This window comes from Copadichromis virginalis, linkage group LG6, assembly GCF_057382275.1.
Source record: "Copadichromis virginalis isolate Kocher_CV1m ecotype Utaka linkage group LG6, C_Virginalis_male_GT1.1, whole genome shotgun sequence".
Taxonomy (NCBI): Eukaryota; Metazoa; Chordata; class Actinopteri; order Cichliformes; family Cichlidae; genus Copadichromis; species Copadichromis virginalis.
In genome coordinates, this window is record NC_140623.1 from 20885683 (window position 1) to 20905620 (window position 19938).

Consider the following 19938-nt stretch of genomic DNA (forward strand, 5'->3'; position numbering starts at 1 on the left):
CACCCACCTCTCCCACAGGGGAATTGTAGAAAAAGGGGAGAGGCAAAAGGGGTACACTGTATTTATAGTATTGCACCAAAGAAGAAGAAAAGAATGAGGAGGGGCTCTAACTGATAATGAACACAACTACAGGCTTGGAGGTCCTAAAAGTCAGGTATAAAAGGAGAAGTTTGGAGGTTTAGAACACATTTTGTGTAATTATAACAATGTTATTTATGACTCTGTTACATTAGACCTATTTCAAACTTCACATTTGCTTTAATTCTTTATGGCAAAGGTTTAATGAGGTTTGGTGTATTATGCATTCAAAAATGAGTGGTTGTTTTAGTTACCTTTTTCTTTCCTACCTGCTCAAAGCCGGCCACTCTCGGCCACTCTCCTCTAACAACTGTAATCAGCAAGAACTGCCTCTTACTGGACATTTTCTCTTTTTCAGACCATTCTCTGTAAACCCTAGATATGGTTGTGAAAATCCCAGCAGATTAGCAGTTTCTGATATACTCAGCTGTCTGACACCAACAATAATACCACATTAAAATACACTTAAATCACATTTCTTCCTCATTCTAATGCTCAGTTTGAATTCCACCAGGTCAACTTGACCATATTATTTCAACCTTTTTTCTTTAAGGAAGAAAGAGAGCCTATTCGACCTGTCATAGGATCAAAGGCAGGATATACCCTGAACGGGTCGTCAGTCTGTCACAGGGCTAAAACATCTCTATGTTTGTGCTCACATTCACACCTCTGGACAGTTTAGAATCTCTAGTTAACCTAATCTTAACCTAATCTTTCTTCCTCCCGCAGTCCAAGTACCTGGAGAGAATCCAATTAGAAAGGCCCCTATTAATAAGCAAGCAGCTGTACCCAATGAAGTGGCCAATGCGTGTATTTTCTCACTTATACAAGTTTTGAGCTTACGTGTTACCTTTGAAAAGGGACACGTCTCCAGTGCTGAGCTTCACTTCACTGCCCTGACTCAAAACAACAATAATACTCTTATTTCACAAACTCACACACACTCAGAGTAACCGAATCGCTCAAATCTGCTGTCACAATCTATAGTCATACATTCCTAAGTTAATATGCATTTAATAAAATGCCTACAGCATCAAGTGAAGAAAACATGGATAAACCGGTTCATCGATGGCATGATGGTATCAGTGTGTACCACCCACATTCAACGACACGTGGAGGTGGACCCACTATCACCGTGGGGGGAAAGAAAATGAAGAAAATGTGCACCGTGATCCAACATTTGGCTAAGCCAGTGAGTAAACAGGCAGGCCATTACAGTGAAAGAATAGTGTGACAGTGACAAATACTACGGGCCCATGTGATCAAACATACTTTAACGCCACCTAGCGGTGAGATTTCAGATGACATAAAAAGGTGTTTAAATGTGGATTATCACGTTTTATCTATTTATAGCAAGTTGATCAATGTACAGTAAGGAGTCACAGAGCAACTTGCATGTAATCAGATACAGACCAGGGCTGCATAAAGCCTCAAAATCAACAAATATAAATAAAAGTATTAATTGTAACACTAGTAAAATTCACAAGGATTGTAACAGTAGAAGCAAAAGAAGCTAGAACAAGGCTGATCCAAATATCTGCACCACTAACATCTGTTCTCCAATCATTCAGTGGCCCCTGCAGTAATGTGACTGAAGAGTCTGCATTTCAAAGAAAACTACTTTAGGTACTCATATCAGGGACAAACAGGCACTGTGCGATGGACGGTTTCTTTAAAATCTTTATTGGTCTTAAATAATTAAATATATGTGTAACAACAAAAAGATGAGTAAGCCTATATATAAAAGGATATAGCGCATCAAAAGGCAAGTAAACACACACAAACTACCCCATAGCCCTACTTTAAAAGTATAATAATTAAAACAAAACCGATCATTCATGCATAAAAAAAACCCTGACGTAACCTCTCTAACCATTCTGATGAAACTCTGCTGGGCGGTAATCCTGTTGAATAGAAGTGGGCGGAACAATACAAATATGTTAGTATCGATACCAACACTGGAATTTCAGAGCTACCAGCGTAGTAGGATTGTTACTTTGTTTCTATCCTCTGAGTTCAGCATGTGGTCCACTGATCTGTGTTAAACAAATTATTTTTTGGAAATCAAAAATACACAAAAAAAGAAAGGCAGAAAGGTGAGTTCTTGCTGTCTTAACAAATTATTGTGGAAAGTAAAAGTCGTAGTGATTTAGTTGTCATTAAAATGTGTGAATTTTCAGAGTGACACTGCTCTCACGCTGCCTTTACGGGTTAAAAATATCGGTATCAGCAGTTCTGGCCCTGTATTTACTTGGTATCGGATCGATATCAAAAAACAGCACTGTTTGGGTATTTTCCGTTGGAGACGTGCAGACGTTTGCTGCTCTGTGATTGGTCGCTAGGGATTAGCACCCACCCCCTGCGCTGACCACTCCCCGTCCGCGTTTTCGACACGTGACTCCTCTCGCGTCGCTCTGCAAAGTTAAAAACAGACTTTGTTTATCTTCCAGGCTGTTTGATGAAATGCTCTTCAACTAGTTCACCCGCTTCCTTCCCCCCACAGCGTGATTGTTTTTTTTTTTAACTTTACACCCCAGCTGTGCACGCGGACAAGAGGACTGAACTCCTCCATCTCGCGCCTTCACTCATTTTTACTCATCTTTTTTTTACTCCTCTCTAAGCTAAGCACGAAAAAGACACTCCAGCGTCTCTCTTGCCCGTAAAACTCGCAGTAAACGAGGCTGCTGTGCAGAGGTTTGACCTGCAGGACTGTTATTTATTTATTTTTATTATTTTATTTTAGTGGGGGCCCTCTTGCAGCTAACGGCAGCTCGACGGGAGGAGGAGTGCACCGCCAGGGGTTTTTAATCGAGCATTTGAAGAGAGAGAGCGCCATGGCGACCGACATGGACACCGCTCCTCAGGCCGACGGTGAGTGGGTCCAACCTCGATGCGAAGCCTTGGAGAAGCAACCACACAGATAGGGCCTCCTCGCTCGATCCATTGTCCCTCCTCGCATGGGACTGTCTGCAACGCCAGCCATGCTCCCACTACCATGTGCTCCGTTTAAAAAACCAGACACGCACACACAGGGAGGCGGTGGTGGGTGCAAAAGATTACAAATAAATCTGTGCACTGTAGCGCAGATTTGCGTTTTCGACTCGCACCAAACCCCATTTGTATTTTTACTGTTTTTTTCTCTTTTGTAAGCTTGCTGTTGGTCTGCTTTTACATTTAACCCTTTCGCGCTTTTGATTGGACGAGATCGTGCTTACTTCCGCTTTTGCGAGTCGTCGTTGAGACTTTTTCTTATAGTCCATCTTCGATGCCAAGGAAGCGCGCACACACAAAAACGAACAAAGAAGGGAGTTTGTGTTTAAGCTGACAGACACGATTCCTCCGTCTGTGCGTGCGCGTGGCACCATGTCACCCTGCGTGTTTTAAAAGCTGTGCAGGTGGCATTAAACCTCAATATCCTGCACCAAGTCATATGTTGAGATCCTGGTTTGCGGAAGATATCACCGTGTTTGATCATAGATAGAAACGAAACCGAGGTTGCTTGTTTGTTTTTTGCGTTCTTGGGTTATATGAGCGATGGTTTTGATGATCATTGCGCTCTATTTGTTGTTGTTGTTGTTGTTATTGTTGTTTTATGGTAACATGACCCACATGGTTTCGACGGTGATGTGGAAATGTACAGCCCACTCCAGAATACGAGCCAACAGCGAAACCTTACATAAGCTCTGCGTTGCAGTGCATTTAAGTGTTACATAAGAAATGCATTATTAGCGCCAAGGTTGTATGGATCACACTTACCATAATCTTCCATTGGTTTGTTTGCCTGAAAACGCCCTGCAGCTGCCTGTCCCAAGGTTGTCTGTGCAGACTGTATGTGTGTGTGTGTGTGTGTGTGTGTGTATATGTATATACATATATGTATGTATATGTGACACCCCACATGGTGCATTATTGGTATGTCATAGTAGTGAGAGCATGTGTGCACGGATGGGTATTTCTGCATTAACTTCCTTGAAGGTCAAGCCTCATTGATGAGGTTGCGACAGACACCGTCAAAGAGTCTATTGTCTGGCTTGGAAAACAAGAAGAACGGCTCCTCGTTAGGTCGTGGATCAGTCTGAGCTCACACAGCAGTGGGTGTAAAGTCGTATTAATCCGCCCAGATGATCAGACCTTTAGGCCGTTTCTGTCAGTTCTGCAACAAGGTGCTGCTGTTAGGTGTTAATTAAGGTGTAATAAGATGAGTTATTAGTGGCTGAAGTGATGGCTTTGCACTGCCAGAACATCCCATCTACTGGGTTTAAATGGGAACTTCTGCAACAGAACAAGCCTCTCCTCACTTTCAAAACTGTGTCAAGTGCAAAAGTATTCGACCCTGGAAATAGTTTTGGAGCTTCTTGCAGCTTTTATTCTTATTACACCAACACAATCGACTAATGGCAGCGCAGCGTTTGCATTTATCCTCCTCTTTATGGTCATTTGGCACGGATTTAAAAGGGCTTCTATAAAAAAACTTGGTCTAAAAATTAGACACTGCCCCTGTGAGCAGGATGTTTCCCCACAGTGTGGGAGCAGGTCTGTGATCTCTTCAGAGAGAGAGCATGTGTATATATGTGCATTAAGGGCATCGTGGCCATAAACATCACGTTGGACCTCTTTGTGGCTGCTCTTCTTTTGTTACCTCTTCACATTTGTGAAAAACATGTTTGCACACACCATCAGGCCCTTTAGTTCGTAAGCTGAGCAAACCGCCCGTGCTTGACAACACACGAGTGATTGGCTGATGATAACAAAACGAGCCATCAGCCTCTCGACTGTTTATCAGAGTAGCTCTAATCTTTTGTGAGCACTTTATCATTGTCGTTGTTGTTCTGCAACCAGCAAACGTTTCCAACATAAAAAAAAAACAAGGACCGAGCACTTTCTTTCTTTTTTTTTTTTTCTGTCTTTTTTTTGTTGTTGCACGTGTGGCCTGCTTGTGAGCCCGCTGCAGTTGTATATTTAAGCACAAATCACCATCCAAGTTTAGGCTAAGTGCCTGGCACATGTTTTTAAGGAAAAATTCTGTCGGAGTTTCTTTTCATTAAACTGAAATGACAGTTAAACCTCAAAGACATCCACACCCTACCCCCTCTTTTATCATGGTGCAGATGCTTATTTGGCCCCAAAGGACATCCCACTCACATTTGCTTGAGTTAATGTAGAAAGATGTCTATATATTTACAGCTACTCTTGATTTTAACCCTCTGAAACTGAGATTAGTAGTTTGTGCCGTACATATTTACCTTTTGTGAAGCCCTTGTATGTGCAGACTACACCTGAGTGTGAGTATTTGTTAGAGGGTAGGGTGTGTCAGCTGAAGCTTTCTTTGAGAGTGAACATGTTAAATATATCCGTCATCTACACATCAATGGCTTTGACTACGTCATAAGACGTGCAGACTTTGTGCTTTGACTAAAAAGAACTTGCTGTACTTGCATACATCTAACTTTATACTTGGGCAGCACATGTACTATATTTACAGCTTTGATAAACTAGGTGCGTCCCTTTGGAGTAATGTGAAAACTCTGCTCCACTGACCTTCTTCTCATTCATGCACGCCTCGGTCGTGCAGATACTTAAAGCTGAACTGGGCCGATCATGTTCTCTGCCAGCGACTAGCTCCCATATGTCATGCAGGGCAGAGGTCCTGCGCTGGCCTGCGTCTGCCTATATCTGTATGTGTGTTAAGTGGGTGGGAGGGGGAGGTTTCCATTGGGTGCTCTATATTAGGTGTGCAGTGTTAGTGTTAAAGGCTAGAGTGCGATTTGTTGTTGCAGTTTTACAGGACTGCGACGGTGACACTCAGGCCTGTTTTAAGAAGACAGCCATGTGGTCTTTGTAGAGTCTAAAAGTTAGCAGGCTTGGTTGGATTTGCTTACATTTTCTTATGCAACTCTTGTCTTTGCAAACTGCTTTTTTTTTTCCTCTGTGCCTTCTCATTTTTCTGCTCCTTTCCAGTTGGTCAGTTGTGTGTTTGGCACTTTGCCATTGGGTAGTTCCTAATTTACTGCCCGGACAGGCCCTTGTGGCCTGTGCTGAGGAGGGAGGAGGAGGAACCAAAGGAGGAGGAGGTGACACGTGGTCGGTTGTTTACAGGTTTTGGAAGGCCAGGGTGTGGTGCTACTTTTACTTCAACAGGTTAAATCAGGATGGTTCCTCCTTCCTTTTCTTTGTTATTAACTTTACTGTGAACTCTGCAGATGTGTTGTTTTGTTGTAATGTCATTTAAAAAGAAAAAAGAAAAGCAGGAAACCACAAGTTACAGTTGGTTCTCCTTTTTTTTGGATACTTATCTGTTGCTGGGACGCCCTGTGTGTGTTTTCAGCTTGTCCTTATAACCTGTATGGCTATAACTCCACAAACTTCCTTTTGGAGCCATGCATTAGGGTGCTGAGTATGAATTTCACCCTCAGGCATTCCTCCTGCTGCTTTCCCTCACTCCTACAGTGCTGTCATGTGATCATTCATGGACCCAGCCATGCCATATGTAGTCAAGTCCACTCTAGCTGCGCCCCACAGACCGCGAGAACATAGAGGAGTTAAAAAAAACAAAAAAAAAAACTGGCGTCAGCATTTCTACAGCATGTGCTCTCCTTTGCTCGCTCCCTCCTCCCTCCATGCCTGCATCACAGCTCCAGTCACACTTGTTGGTTTGTTGTTTGTTTCACCACGCTTGCAAGAAGCTAACTTTCGGTTAATTTATGTTCCCTTTTTTTTCTCCATACACCCATAGAAGCGTATTAAAATACCGACTCAATCCACCTTATGTCTTCTGATATTGCTGGTGAGTGTCAAAAAGCTATGCATGCGAGTGAGTTTGCACTGCAGACTTCCTGAATAATGTTTTGCCTGTTATGTGACCTTTGGTTTGCTGTGCAAAACACTGCCCTGACACACACAGGTGGACAGAAAGCCAGTGTATTAGCTGAAGGGTGCACTTGATTGTTTGCAAATGCAAGAAAAATTAAGACTGGAAGTTGGCCCGTAAACCTTCGGTATGAACTATTTTGCTATAGTCGTGCAGCTGTTCTTATGCAGAAAAAGTCACAAAGCGAGACTTCTTGCACAACACCGATAGGTTAAATGTTGCCATGTCGTCTTGCCAGAGTGAGTCTTGGCTTTGTAAACATCCACGGGAAATACAGTCACCATTAACTGTTCAGGCTTGCAGCTAAACTTGGCTTTAGTAACAGAGCTGTACCTTTTTAAACTCACTTTTTAAATTGTATTTATTTTTTTGTGTTTTACTCAGACAGGAGCAGTTTTTATGAAAGTTGCTTACCTCAGAAATCAGTCCGCTGCTGTAGGTGATTTGAGTCGTCTGTGTTATTGTTCAGAAAACTAGTGCTGGATTATTTTTAGACTCGTGTGTTGTTACTAAATAGTAGTTTAATGTTTACCTTTTACTGTGGCTTCCGTTCTTGTCAGTGTGTCCTTTGTTTTTCTTTTTTTGCAGTCGTCACAAAGGGCAAAACTGGGAACACTTGAGAGTGTTGATGTTTTTTAAAGTCGCTCAAATAATATTTAAAGTTTTCCACTGTGAAAAACTATTTTTAAAGGCGACGTTGGTAGATGATCCATCTACCAATCAGAAAACTCCCTTTGAACAGGAAGAAACCTCCAGCAGAACCAGCCTCAGGGAAGGGCAGCCATCTGCAGCGACCGGTTGGGGTTAGGGGATGGAGACAGGACAAAGACGTGCTATAAAAAACTTTATATTTATTGTCTGTATACTTGTGGCCATTCTGTGTACTTTTATAAGGTTGTTTGTCACAGTGTAGACCAGTTCATTAACGAACAAATCCACTCCTCTCACTGCAGGGAGGTTTGCTCCTGGTGGCACCGTGGCGGAGGCTAACCATCCGTACAGCGACGACGACGACTCGCTAAATGAGGCCGAGGTGAACGGCAACTGGACGCCCCAGGAAAAGGCGCTCCACGAGGCTCGTCTGAAAGCTAAAGCCAAGCGTCGCCTGCGCAAATCCTCGTCTCGCAACTCCACCAGCGAGTCTTTCTCGGAGTCGGGAGAAGTGGCGGGTGGTGACCCGCACAGCCCGAAAGGCAAAGTCAACACCAATGACCGGAAATCCAGGACGGGCAAAGGCAGAGGCCTGCCAAAAAAAGGTATAATTTGCAGTCCGCTGCAATTTTCAGCCCTTTTTTCCATTAGTTTCTACTTGGATCGGCTCAACGCGACTCAAGGGGCTGTTATAGCAACACAACAGAACGTCCAGTGACATCATTTGTTTGCAACACGAACGCTACAACAAAGGCGGACATTGAGGCGATTGCATACCTGCTCCTCACTCTGTGGCATTTTGTCAGACTCGAGGACCACAGTGTTGTTTCTGTGCAGCCAATTCCCCTCGATGCTCTGTTTCAAAAATGACATCACTTTTTCAGATCGCCTCGAATTGTTTGGAATCCCACCCGAGTACGTACTTAAAAACTACTCGGTACCAGGTGAAACCCTAAAAACCACGTTGAGTCGTGCCGAGTAGATACTGATGGAAAAGGGTTATTAGCGATGTACCTTCTTTCTGAATCTGTCCAAAACTGCATTGCTGCATCTGGTGCTTTCACCGCTCTAATTGATTTGGCACCTTTTGAATAGTGTGTAGCCGTCACCTACTCAATGCAATGCAAGCATATGGCATTATAGTAGCAGTGCAGTTACGTTTGAAGCAATGCATCCTGAGCATCATGACTTATACTGCTGACTGTTAATGCTGACTCTTCGTGTTCAGGTGGGGCAGGTGGTAAAGGAGTTTGGGGAGCTGCTGGGATGGTTTACGAAGATGAGGAGCCCGACATACACGACCCCAACTATGATGAATCTTATCAGGTGAGGCCGCTGGGGGGTTTGTCTTTTAACACTTCAGATTATCTGCAAGCAGGTTTGTTTTATATCTGTAAGTCCTTTGCTTTCAAATGCTGGCATCCAGCAGTCAGGGGGCTTTTGTTTGTGTTTTTTTTCCTTCCAGCAGTCAGTGCATTGGATGGCACCCTTTATCTCTTTATGTCCACGTTCTGATTCTGAACTGCTGATGAGATGCATTGTAATCCATCTCCCATGCTACGCAGAAACACCGGAAATGTTGACAGTAGGATTTCCTGGGAAATACAAGACTGTTTTCATATCAAAAATCTTAACAAGCTTTGTTTGAAACCCATTAAAAAAATTGGTCTGCTAGCATGTTTCTTAAATCCAGATGGCTCCGTCCCATTGCAGTCAACACTATTTGCAATCTTTAACCCCGTTATCATCCATGTGACGCCAAAGGCCGAGTTTGTTTGTCTCTTGCTGCACTTGCGACTGAATGCAGGCTGGGAACGGCGCTCCTGTCTGTAAAATGCTGATAACTGTTTGGAAATGGCTCAGAAAAGCCGGTGTGATTTCAGCCTTGACTGGAGCACGAAGGTGGCGTAAAGATGTTGACTGTTAAAAGGGAACTGGGACAGAGTGGTACAGAAAAATAGACGAGACATGTGCAGACTGTGGACTTTGAATCAGACTGCACAGATCACCTGATAAAGGAGCTGCCTAGAAATGGGAACTGTAACACGCTGGAATGCCTCTTTCCTCTTCTTTGACTAATTATTTTTAGGAGGTGGTTTTTCCTTAAAATAACTCAAATAATTAAGAGGACTTGTAGAAATGTATATGTTAGCCTGCACTGAGATTATCATTTGTGCTAAAGGTTGTTCAAAACCTCAGCTGAACGTTAGTTTACTCATATCCTTGGAATTCGTAAATACAAGTGTTGGGACAGAAGTTTAGGTTAAAGCTCACCGGTAGCCCGTTTTCAGTCAGTGTTATGTTTACACATCTTCTGTGGAGTTTTTGGTATGCCCAAAAAGGAAAAGTTTTCAATAGATGAACTGAAAGGTCAAAATGGTTGTGAGACTTTCAAAGGTAACAACTTCTGGTTTCTTTGGGGAGAAACACAAACTCAGTATGAGTCTTGCACAGCTCTCTGGGGATCTGGTGGATGTTCAGAGCTTTAATAACGGAAAGAAAAGCACCTCAAGAATGAATATGGATGCTCTCGTGAAAATTCCAGTGAAAAATATCTTATATATCACGCAGTTATACGAAATTAGCTCATACAGTACAGTGCAAAAGCCTCGAGTCACCCCTCGTTTCTTTGTATTTTAAAAGAATTTTCTTTAAGCTACTTAACACTGAACTACGACTCATTCAAGCATAAAAAGGCCGCCTAATTCGAGGATGAACCAGTGTTGTCTACACATAACAGACAAAAAACAATTCCAGCATTTTGTTGCTACAAGTCCACACAGTGTGTTCCCATTTCTTGAGTTCAATCTATAAGAACACTAAAGTTAACAGGTTGACTGTCATAAAAAATTATTTTTGGACCAATAAGGTCATTTCCTAAGAGCTATTAGGCTTAAAACTTAAAATATCTACAGCAGATGAAAGTATCTGAAAGCCTGACACCTATGACATCAGAAATGGTCTCATTGGAAGGGTAACTCTCAAGACGCCATTCTGAAGAAGACTGAGGAATATGACATTACACAAGAAATGGGCTGAAAATCAGTTTTAAAATCAGTTTTAACAGGTCTTATGGAGTGATGAATCCAAACTTAAAACTTTTAGTTCAAATCAATGCCACTATGTACAGAGGAGGTCAGGAGAGAGGCACAACAGTGAGTGTATAAAGCCATCAGTAAAACATGGCACATTCAGTAACATCTGGAAAGCATCCAGGAGAACGGGGTTAAAAAAAAAAAAAAGAGGCAGCCGGCATCCAAAGAAGAGCTTTGAATGTCCTTCCAGGATCTTGGGAACTGTTCCTGAAGACTACTTAAAGAAATTACAGTGAAGCCTGTCTCAGAAGAATAAAGGTGTCCGTTTGAGTCTTAAGCTCATTAGAATTATACAAACTCTGTTATTGACTGTTTTACCCTGTACAGAATGTTTGCATGTTTCAAACCACTGCACCTATTTTCCTAGCAAAGTATAAAGAAATGAGGGGTGGCTCAAGACTTTTGCACAGTACTGTAAGTTGAACTGTGTATTTTAGAATTGTTGAAAATACTTCATATAATCCTGAAACAAAGCTGATGAGAAATTCAACAATGAACGTGCATCCGCTCTGCTGTGCGTGCTTGTTTCTGACTGACGCCGCGTGTGTGTATTTTTTACACAGGGGGACACGGTCTACGAGACGGTCGTGCCCGAGATAGACGAGAAGGAACTTGAGAAAATGGTGAACCCGATTGTACAGGAGTACTTTGAGCACGGGGACACAAAAGAGGTTCAGGTAAGTAATTATAATAAAGCTTTTGAAGTCTGTGCATGCTGACCAAGAGTGAGCAGGTTTAAAGAACAAAGCTGGATGACTGAAGTAATGTGGAGCTTTTAACAACAGGTGTATTGGGCTGTGCTCACCCTATGCACGGGTGCCAAGCACACGAAGGCACTCCCTCTCTCAGTGGCCTGCACTCGCACTGTGCTTTGATTGTCTGGGCCTGATTAGGCTTCGGTTTGTGTCTCTCGCTTCTGAAAAGCATAATGTGTTTGTGTTTTGGGGTCATTTTTAAAAATGCTTAAACTGTAAAAACTAAATGCAGTTCTCCCTCCAAACCCTATCAGATGCTGTTGAAGGAGCTCAATTTGGGCCAGCACAAGTACGAGTTCTCCTCTCTGGCTGTGTCCCTGTCCCTCGAAGGCAAGGCGAGCCACAGAGAACTGACCTCCCGCCTGCTGTCTGATCTGTCGGGGAAGATGCTGTCGCAAAGTGAGATGGGGCGAGCTTTCGACAAGATGCTTAAAGAGCTCCCGGACCTCATCCTGGACACACCGGATGCCCCGCAGGTAGAGCTGATGCATGATGGGAAGAAACACTCACAGATATGCTACCAAATATAACTGTGTGCTTCAGAGGGTGGAGAGGGTTCAACCGTGGTTAAGTGTAAACCCCTTTTTATCCCAAAGGTGCACACAAATCCTCTTCAAATATTACACATGCTCTTTGTATCTTTCTTCTATTACGAGGCAGCAAAATGTTGCATACTAGATCGCCACCTTCAGCAGTGCAGAGGCCTAATACATTTAAGAGCTAAAACTAAATAATAAAACAAATGTTAGTCGGGTATGTTTGTTATGTGGCTTCACTTGGTTCGCTTAATCTTTCCTCCTGTTCCTTGCAGATGTTAGGCCAGTTTATAGCCAGAGCCATCGCAGACCACGTCCTCCCCATGTCATTCCTGGACTGCTACAAGGGCAAAGTGGACTGTGAGCATGCCAGGTGAAAGCTGCAGTTCAACGCGTTGTAAGAAAGGCTGTATTGTGCCCCTGCCACCCTTCCCCTCCACCTAACTGTGATCCTTTTCTTTAGAGTGGCTTTAGACCGCGCTGCTGTGCTGCTGTCCATGAAGAGGGAGATGGTTCGCCTGGACAACGTGTGGGGTGTCGGTGGAGGTCTGAGACCTGTCAAACATCTCATCAAAGAGGTAAGCCTCACCCCGTTCAGAAACTGATAAGTCACTCGCTTGTGATATCATAGTGAATCCCTCACATCGGAGTTCCAAGTGTGTATTACATTATGTAATGTAAACAGGGCGAAAACGGTGCATGCTGGGTAGAGCGCCACAGTCTAGCTGCTGTGTCAGCAAAGATTTTTTTTTCCCCCCTGAGAAGTGAGAATTTAAAAAAGAAAAAAAAAAGGCATGGGAGGGGCAGACATAAACAAACACACTCTCACAGTAGAGTCTCTTTCTGCCAAATCAATACAATAAACAGTGTGTGAGAATATAAACAGGATTTAATTTAAATCACCTTATAAGCGTCAACATATGCATAGATTTAAAAAACCCAGAGTGTCCTGCAATAACATGATAAATAAATGATTAAAATTAAGACAGTCTCAATCGATTCCTCTCCTTGTGTCTTGATCCCTCCCTCTAAAGGTGTGAGGAGGCGAGGGAAAGACACAAGGAGACAGGATTTGACACAACAAGCCTTCTCTCTCCTCTGCTCGTGTGATGCACATTATGAACTGAGACACGCTTTAACGTGGCGTACTGAAATTGGTTTCTAGGTCGCAGGCCGGAGGATGGAGGACAGAGGATTAGTGCAGAGTGTACCGTGCAACTTCATGTACACTTAAGTCCATATGTTTCCCTCCTTTTAAATTATGGGGTTTAAAAAAAGGACCTTGTTAATTGCTTAAAAATGGGGTATTGTTGTCACCCTGCCAGGTGGGCAGGGGCAATGGACACGTACGTTTGTAAATGCAACAACGTGAGAGCGATGCGATGTAGGAGTTTTAAAATGATACCGTAGGTTCATCTACTTAAAATCTTGGGACAAGTTTGGATCTTAGTGACCTTGACCTAAGGATCAGGGGTCAGAGGTAAAGTTTTATGAAAATCTACTGAATTTGATACATAGGATTTTGAAATTGATACCATAGCTGTGTCTGTGATCACCAGTATTTTTATGCACAATGACCTGCTTTTTTCCAGAAGCTCCAAATTAATTTAGCTGACTGATGAGCAATTTCATGGCCAGGTGAGGCCTATTCTCTTATTTAATGGCAGCTGATCCATCTGGAGATCATCACATCAGAAGTTAATTGAAAATGTTACATTTCTGTTTTATAGCTTGGCACTTTAATTTTAAATATGAGGCTCGAGGAGATCTCACTGCGGTAGAGGCAGTGTATCATTAGGCTGAAAAACTAAAATAAAACCAGTTGGAGAGAACAAAAACTTTAGGAGTGACCAGATCAACAATCTGCTGCATTCTCAACAACACCAAAAGAAGGCAACTAAAGTGGAGGTTAATTGTTTCCATGGTTTCCGTGAGTTTCACTCAAGAACAAGAAGGGCAAATTAACACTTTGGGGGGGAATGATTTGGACTGATGATGATAAAGTGCGCTTAGAGAAGAGAAACGACTCATAATCCAAAACATACATGATGATCATCGTGGAGGCAGCATTACGGCACAGGTGCGTATGCAGCCGGCCCACTAGGGTTTATTGATGATGTGGCTGCTGATAGAAGTAGCAGGATGGACTGAAGTGGACGGGGCTATGCTCTCTGTTCAGATTCAGCTAAATTCTGCAAAACCGATTGGACGACGCTTCACAGCGCAAGTAGATAATGAGCCAAAGCCCTGCAAAAGCAACTCTAGATTTTATGGAGGCAAAGAAATGATATACTCAGGCGCCAAGTCAGTCACCTGATCTCAACCCAGTAGAGCGTGATTTTTAGTTGGTAAAGACAAAACTGAAGGCAGAAAAACCCACAAACACGCAGCGACTGAAGGCAGAGCATCTCAAGGGAGGAGACGCAGCATTTGGCTTCCAGACTTTAGGCAGTCAAATGCAGTGCAAAGGATTTTTCATCCAAATATGAAAACAGTCTTTATGTTTAAAATTGTTAGTTTGTCCAATTATGTTTAAGCCTCTGAAAATGGAGGGCTGTGTATAAAAATGGCTGTAATTGTTAGACAGTTAACACAAAACTCTTGTTAAACCCCTTGAATTAAAGTTGAAAGTCTGCACTTCAATCACAATTTACTTTTTTAAACTTATTTTTTATTGAAAATGGCTTAATAAGTAATCATAATAAGTAATCATCTGCGTGTGCTTGTGCTGATGGGCTCTGCTACTCGGTCTTTTGTTTCTCTGGTTTGTTTTTGTTTACAATCACTCTTCAGTAATCTGGGATTTTGTTGCCGTGTGAATGTGGGTGTGGACAATGTGGGAGTTCCACTTGAGGAAAACAAACCCAAACTGTAAGTTGTGCAACATTTAAAAGAGTGCGAGTGAGAGCGGTGTGTCAGCCTCAGTAGTTTTCAGACCCGTCGCTGAATTGGATCCAAAGTTGACTCAGAAGTGTTGGTCATGCTCAGTGTTTTGAGCATCTTGGATCAATCGCGCGCTCTAATCGAATGACTAATCGTTCCATAAATAGGTTGAAGTAAAACCATGCTTCCTGATGTACGTGCAGATCTGCAGTGAGAGTGACATAACCAAACCTGCTATAAAAACAGAGCGGAGACTGAAAATTCAAGCAGAAGTGCAAACAAAGAAATGTTTTTCTTTCTGTCGGGAACGTTAAACATTTCATGATAGATTTTATTTCCCAGATGAAGGTTGGGTTATTCCTGGAGTAATGGCTAGATGAAAATATTTCATAGGCTTTAAATGTTGTCTGGTTAGTTGCAGATTCTGTAATTTGGCAGTAAAAAAAGAAGAAAAAAAGAAAAGGAGCAATTTGATAGCAAGCCTTCCTTGTGCAGCTCGTTCTCTCCTCTCTTCTGATCTCCTCCCACCATCATGTGCCTTGATGTGCTTCACATGTATGATTTCTGGCTCTACGTTGGATTTGAACGTTTCTTTTTGTTGTTCTTTACACTCCCTTAAATTGCTCACCTGAGCTGGTCTAAAACAATCTGTGATTGGCCAGAGTCTCCCATCATGAGTGGGTGTCTTTTAAATGAAGGTACAGGGCTCTAGTTAGCCTTTTTCCTGCTTGTGGATTTTCTGTGCATTGATGCCAGGAGACATGTTTTCATACTGGAGCTCCTAACAGAAAAAGATTTACTTACATTTCTGTATACTCTCACCGTGTTTATTGTACATAAACATGGTGAGAGTAAGCACTGGGATAATTCAGTGTAGAACACTGTATGCATGGCTCTTTACTCTTTTATACCTACTCTGAATTAAACGTGGGTTAGTTAGTCTTGATGAGTGTTTGACCTGCAGCTCAACTGATGCGGCAGCAATGCATCAGTTCAGTCTTCTGCTGTGTTTGATAACGTTGCCACACAATGCTAACGTGGCTGTTTGTTTGTTTCAGATGAATCTTCTGCTCAAAGAGTATCTGATATCAGGAGACGTGTCGGAGGCGGAGCACTGTCTCCGGGACCTGGAAGTGCCTCATTTCCACCATGAGCTGGTCTACGAGGTATCCACAGCTTTTTATTTGTTCAAGTCAAGTGAGGTCAAACAAAGTAGAAGGTTTATTTTTTTTCTACTTGTTCTTCACACATAACAGAATAGGAATTAAAATCTGTAAACTGAGCCTTTTTTTTTTTTTTTTAAGTGTTTTCTGTCTCTGGTGTCGAGTCAAGTAAACTGAAGAGCAACACTGGGAAGAAAAAAAGAAACTGATCGGTGACAGTCATTTCTGCTTTCTGCCAAGGACACTGTGTGTTTGGCAGTGATTGTCTCTTATTTGCAGTACATGTATTCGCTAAGCTCACTTCAAATCAGTCAAACCAAAATGTGTCCTTGTGTAAGTATAAACAGATTACTGGTTACCAAATTTCAAACGTGCACACAGTTGACAAGCTCAATTTTGGATGGCAAGTTTTTCTGTTCCATATTAGACCGAGTGCAAACAGATGCACGCTTAGTGCACGTATGGCAGCGGTGATAATTCTGCTTCCTTGTGTGACCTTGTGGGTTCCTGCTAAGATTTGCACAATGTTATGCAGCTAATTGCAGTAGAGCCAGTTTTACTTTTCGGGCATGCAGACTTCAAAAACGGATTTTTTCACACAGTCCAAGGCCTGCAAAGGGCACAACTGAGGAGAGCACAGTCGTGGCAGTTTCACCCCCCCTTGTCCTGTCTCATGTTAGTCTAACAGTTGCCTCGGCTGTAGGCTGTAGGCTGAAACACTTTACAATGCTGTAAAATGTTCAGCTCAGAGAATGTTGATGATTACTGGCCTCGATTCTCTTACTTCGATTCATTGATCGGATGATGATACTTGGTGCGTGTTTCTCAGTATTGTGCGTCTATTTCACTTCAGTTTTATTTATATGCTGTCAAATCACAACAGCAGTTTCCTAAAAGTGCTTTATATTGTTAAAAAAAGACTCTTCAACAATACAGAGAAACCCCAACAAGCAGATGAACCTGTATAAGCACGCATGTGGTGAAAGTGGGAGGAAAAAAACTCCCTTTTAAAAGGAAGCAACTTCTGGCAAGACCAGTTGGGGGTGAAGCAGGGAGACGGGTCCAAAGACACACTGTGGAAGAGAACCAGAGATTAATAATAATAAATTATGATTAAAGACAGAGTAGTGTATAAACACAGAGAGAATGAAAAGGAGAGTGGAAAAAGAAACGCCAAGTGCATCATGGGAAGCCTTCAGCAGCTTAGATCTGTTGAAGCATAACTAAGGGAGGATTCGGGGTCACCTGCTACAGCCCTAGCTGTATTCTTTATACTCTTTATCAAAAAGAAAAGATTTAAGCTTAATCTTAAAAGTAAACAGGGTGTCTGTTTCCCATTTCCAAACTGGGAGCCTGTTCCTGAAAGCTGAAGGCTCTTTCTCCCGTTCTACTATTAAATATCCTGGGAGCCACAAGCAAGGTAGCAGTCTGAGAGTGAAGTGCTGTATTGAAGTGATACGGTACTGTGAGGTCTTCAAGATAAGATGGGATCTGATTATTCGAGACCTTGTATGTGAGGAGAAAGATTTTAAATTCAGTTTCTGAATTCATTTTCCAGGCTGTAGTGATGGTGCTGGAGTCTAAAGGTGACACTGCCACTAGTATGATGATGAAGCTCCTGCAGTCCTTCTGGAAAACGGGCCTCATCACTGTTGATCAGATGAACAGGGTTAGTCTCCTTTTATTTTCTACCATTTTATGCACTGTATCACTTTCGTATTACTACTTATACATTTTTTTTTCTCCTGCAGGGTTTCCAGCGCGTCTATGATGAGCTGCCTGAAATCAGCCTAGATGTGCCACATGCCCACTCTATCATGGAGACTTTTGTGGACCTGTGCTATCAGGAGTCTGTCATCACCAAACAGCTGAGGGATGCCTGTCCCTCCAGGTGAATCGGGGTTTATTGTCTAATGATTTCAGGTCCGTTCCACTGAGAGTTTCAGAAAGAATCCGGAAAATAATACATCTTGTCCCTGTTGACAATAAAGGCGTGAAGTGAAGGTGGAATTCCACATTTATCCATGCCAAAACAAAACAATCAAACATAAGTCCCTTTAAATGAGCTGGTACTTATATAGTGCTTTTCTACTCTTATTCAAGCACTCAAATTGCTCTCTCACTTCAAGCCTCATTTACACCAGCGCCCTTTTCTACTTCTAAGTGCTTTTAACTCGTAGAGTGACGTCACTCACAGTTCCAACAGCAGTGAGCTGCCTACCAACACTAAAACATTTCTCTGTCTTGACTTTCTCCACTAGAGGGCGGAAGCGTTTTGTCAGCGAAGGAGATGGAGGGATGATCAAGACCTAATCTACAGGAGGAAGAGGGGGCATCAGCAGCAGCAGGAAGAGGAGGGGGTGTCTACTGGTTCTTACACCCTGTTTCTGCTCCAGCATGTTTCCCTGAAACCGGACATGCCTGCGGTCTAATGTTTCCTTGTTCCTCTCCTGGTAATGTTTATAATGTCATCAGTTAAAACCAGCGTTTGTTGACGTTTGGTGGAAGTAAACCGAAAAGAGCGGCCTGGGTTCAGATCCCATCATCTTGTTCGTCACTGCTTTCTTTTTTTTTTTTTTTCTTTTGACCTTTTTGTGATGAATATTCTCTGAGGGTTCATGTGACACTTTTGCCTCAGTCTTTGTACCTGTTTGTCAAGAATAACACAAGTCAGAGCTACAGGGGGACAGGCTGGGTTACGTGGGAGATTAATTGCTTTTGTCTCTTGCTTAATTTCACCTGTTACCGTGTCTTTATTTTTTATTTTGTTTTCATTCACATAATGTGCTATAAATGGAAACGCGCACTCAGAGGGACAGAGCATACCGTATCCAGCGAGCACTTAGTAATTTAGCTGAGCAGAAAGGATCTAAAACTCTTCAGCTTCTGTCCTTATTTCGAGGATGCCATGTTTCGTACCTCTTGTTTAAGTTGTTCATTAATGTTTTATGAACAGTGATGACTTTTTTTTTTTTCCTCCTCCTTGAATTTTGGGCTTTGAAGCCAAATGTTTACTTTCGTAAAGCACCAGTGAAAGCAAAAGGTGTTTTGGGCACTATTTGGGTGTTTATCTGAAACTTGCATCAGGGCAAATACACTTCAGAAGCCATTTCTGAAAATGAAGATAAATTGGGGTTAATGTGATTTCAAAATAAATAAATGAGCAATATTTTGAGCACTCTGCTTGCAGTTAACTCGTGTATTTACAGCCACGTGGTCAGCAGTTGATTCTGGACAGGGTAGCCTTCGGTGTGCAGAGACGCTCTAGACGGCGGCGTCTGGTAATTGTCTTTAATGGATTAAGTTTAATGCATGTGTAAAGACAACCCCAGCTTTTCTTGGAAAACGGTCATTGAGACTTTTTCTGCCCCTGTCTTACAGTTTTACATGTTGACCAAAGTTATAATAAATATATTTCATTCATTAAAAAAAAGTAACAAATTGAAGTTTCTGTATTTTGTCATTCATGCGAGCAGCGCAGGTGGATAAGTAAGGTTGGAAAACCAGAAATATACAGTCACGTGAAAAGGAAATGACAATCTTTTACTTAAATTACTTAAAGCTCAGATGAACAATACACAACATAATGCATCTTCTAATTATTTTACAAAAACTAGTACATCCTTAATTGTGTTTATTTTTGTGGAATAAACTGATAATCAGCAATTGTGATCTGGTACATTCAGGTGAGTTTACAGGATTAAAAACATCAAAGATCACCAAAAAGCACCTGTTGCTGCCATCAGTCTGGGAAGATTTATAATGCCATTTCCAAACATTCATAATTCTTAAGTCTGGGGAAAAATAATTCACCAGTGGAAAACATTTAAGACAGTTACTGAGAGTAGACATTCCAGGAAATTCGCCACCAGGTCACACAAGTCTCTTTCTTAAAAAGAACATGGCAGC

At 42.2% G+C, this 19938-nt stretch overlaps 1 protein-coding gene across 2 annotated transcripts; it reads left to right on the forward strand.

Moving 5' to 3' along the window:
• Positions 1–2476: 2476 nt before the first annotated feature.
• On the forward strand, positions 2477–19475 carry pdcd4a (programmed cell death 4a). 2 transcript variants are annotated; one of them, XM_085459165.1, is made up of 11 exons: positions 2477–2949; positions 7900–8202; positions 8826–8923; positions 11256–11369; positions 11702–11923; positions 12259–12356; positions 12447–12561; positions 15925–16032; positions 17588–17698; positions 17781–17920; positions 18291–19475. In XM_085459165.1, the coding sequence occupies exons 1-11, from the start codon at positions 2913–2915 to the stop codon at positions 18340–18342; spliced, it is 1398 nt and encodes a 465-aa protein (XP_085315291.1). In that variant the 5' UTR covers positions 2477–2912; the 3' UTR covers positions 18343–19475. The 2 variants fall into 2 exon arrangements, with proteins under 2 accessions (XP_085315291.1, XP_085315292.1); XM_085459166.1 differs by lacking the exon at positions 2477–2949 and adding an exon at positions 6687–6862.
• The last annotated feature ends 463 nt before the right edge of the window (positions 19476–19938 follow it).

Excerpts from the sequence above, each read along its gene's own strand:
- pdcd4a (XM_085459165.1), top strand. The coding sequence starts at position 2,913 with ATGGCGACCGACATGGACACCGCTCCTCAGGCCGACG. Across the intron at positions 12,562-15,924 it reads TCAAACATCTCATCAAAGAG|ATGAATCTTCTGCTCAAAGA; the intron begins GTAAGCCTCACC and ends TGTTTGTTTCAG. Across the intron at positions 16,033-17,587 it reads ACCATGAGCTGGTCTACGAG|GCTGTAGTGATGGTGCTGGA; the intron begins GTATCCACAGCT and ends TTCATTTTCCAG.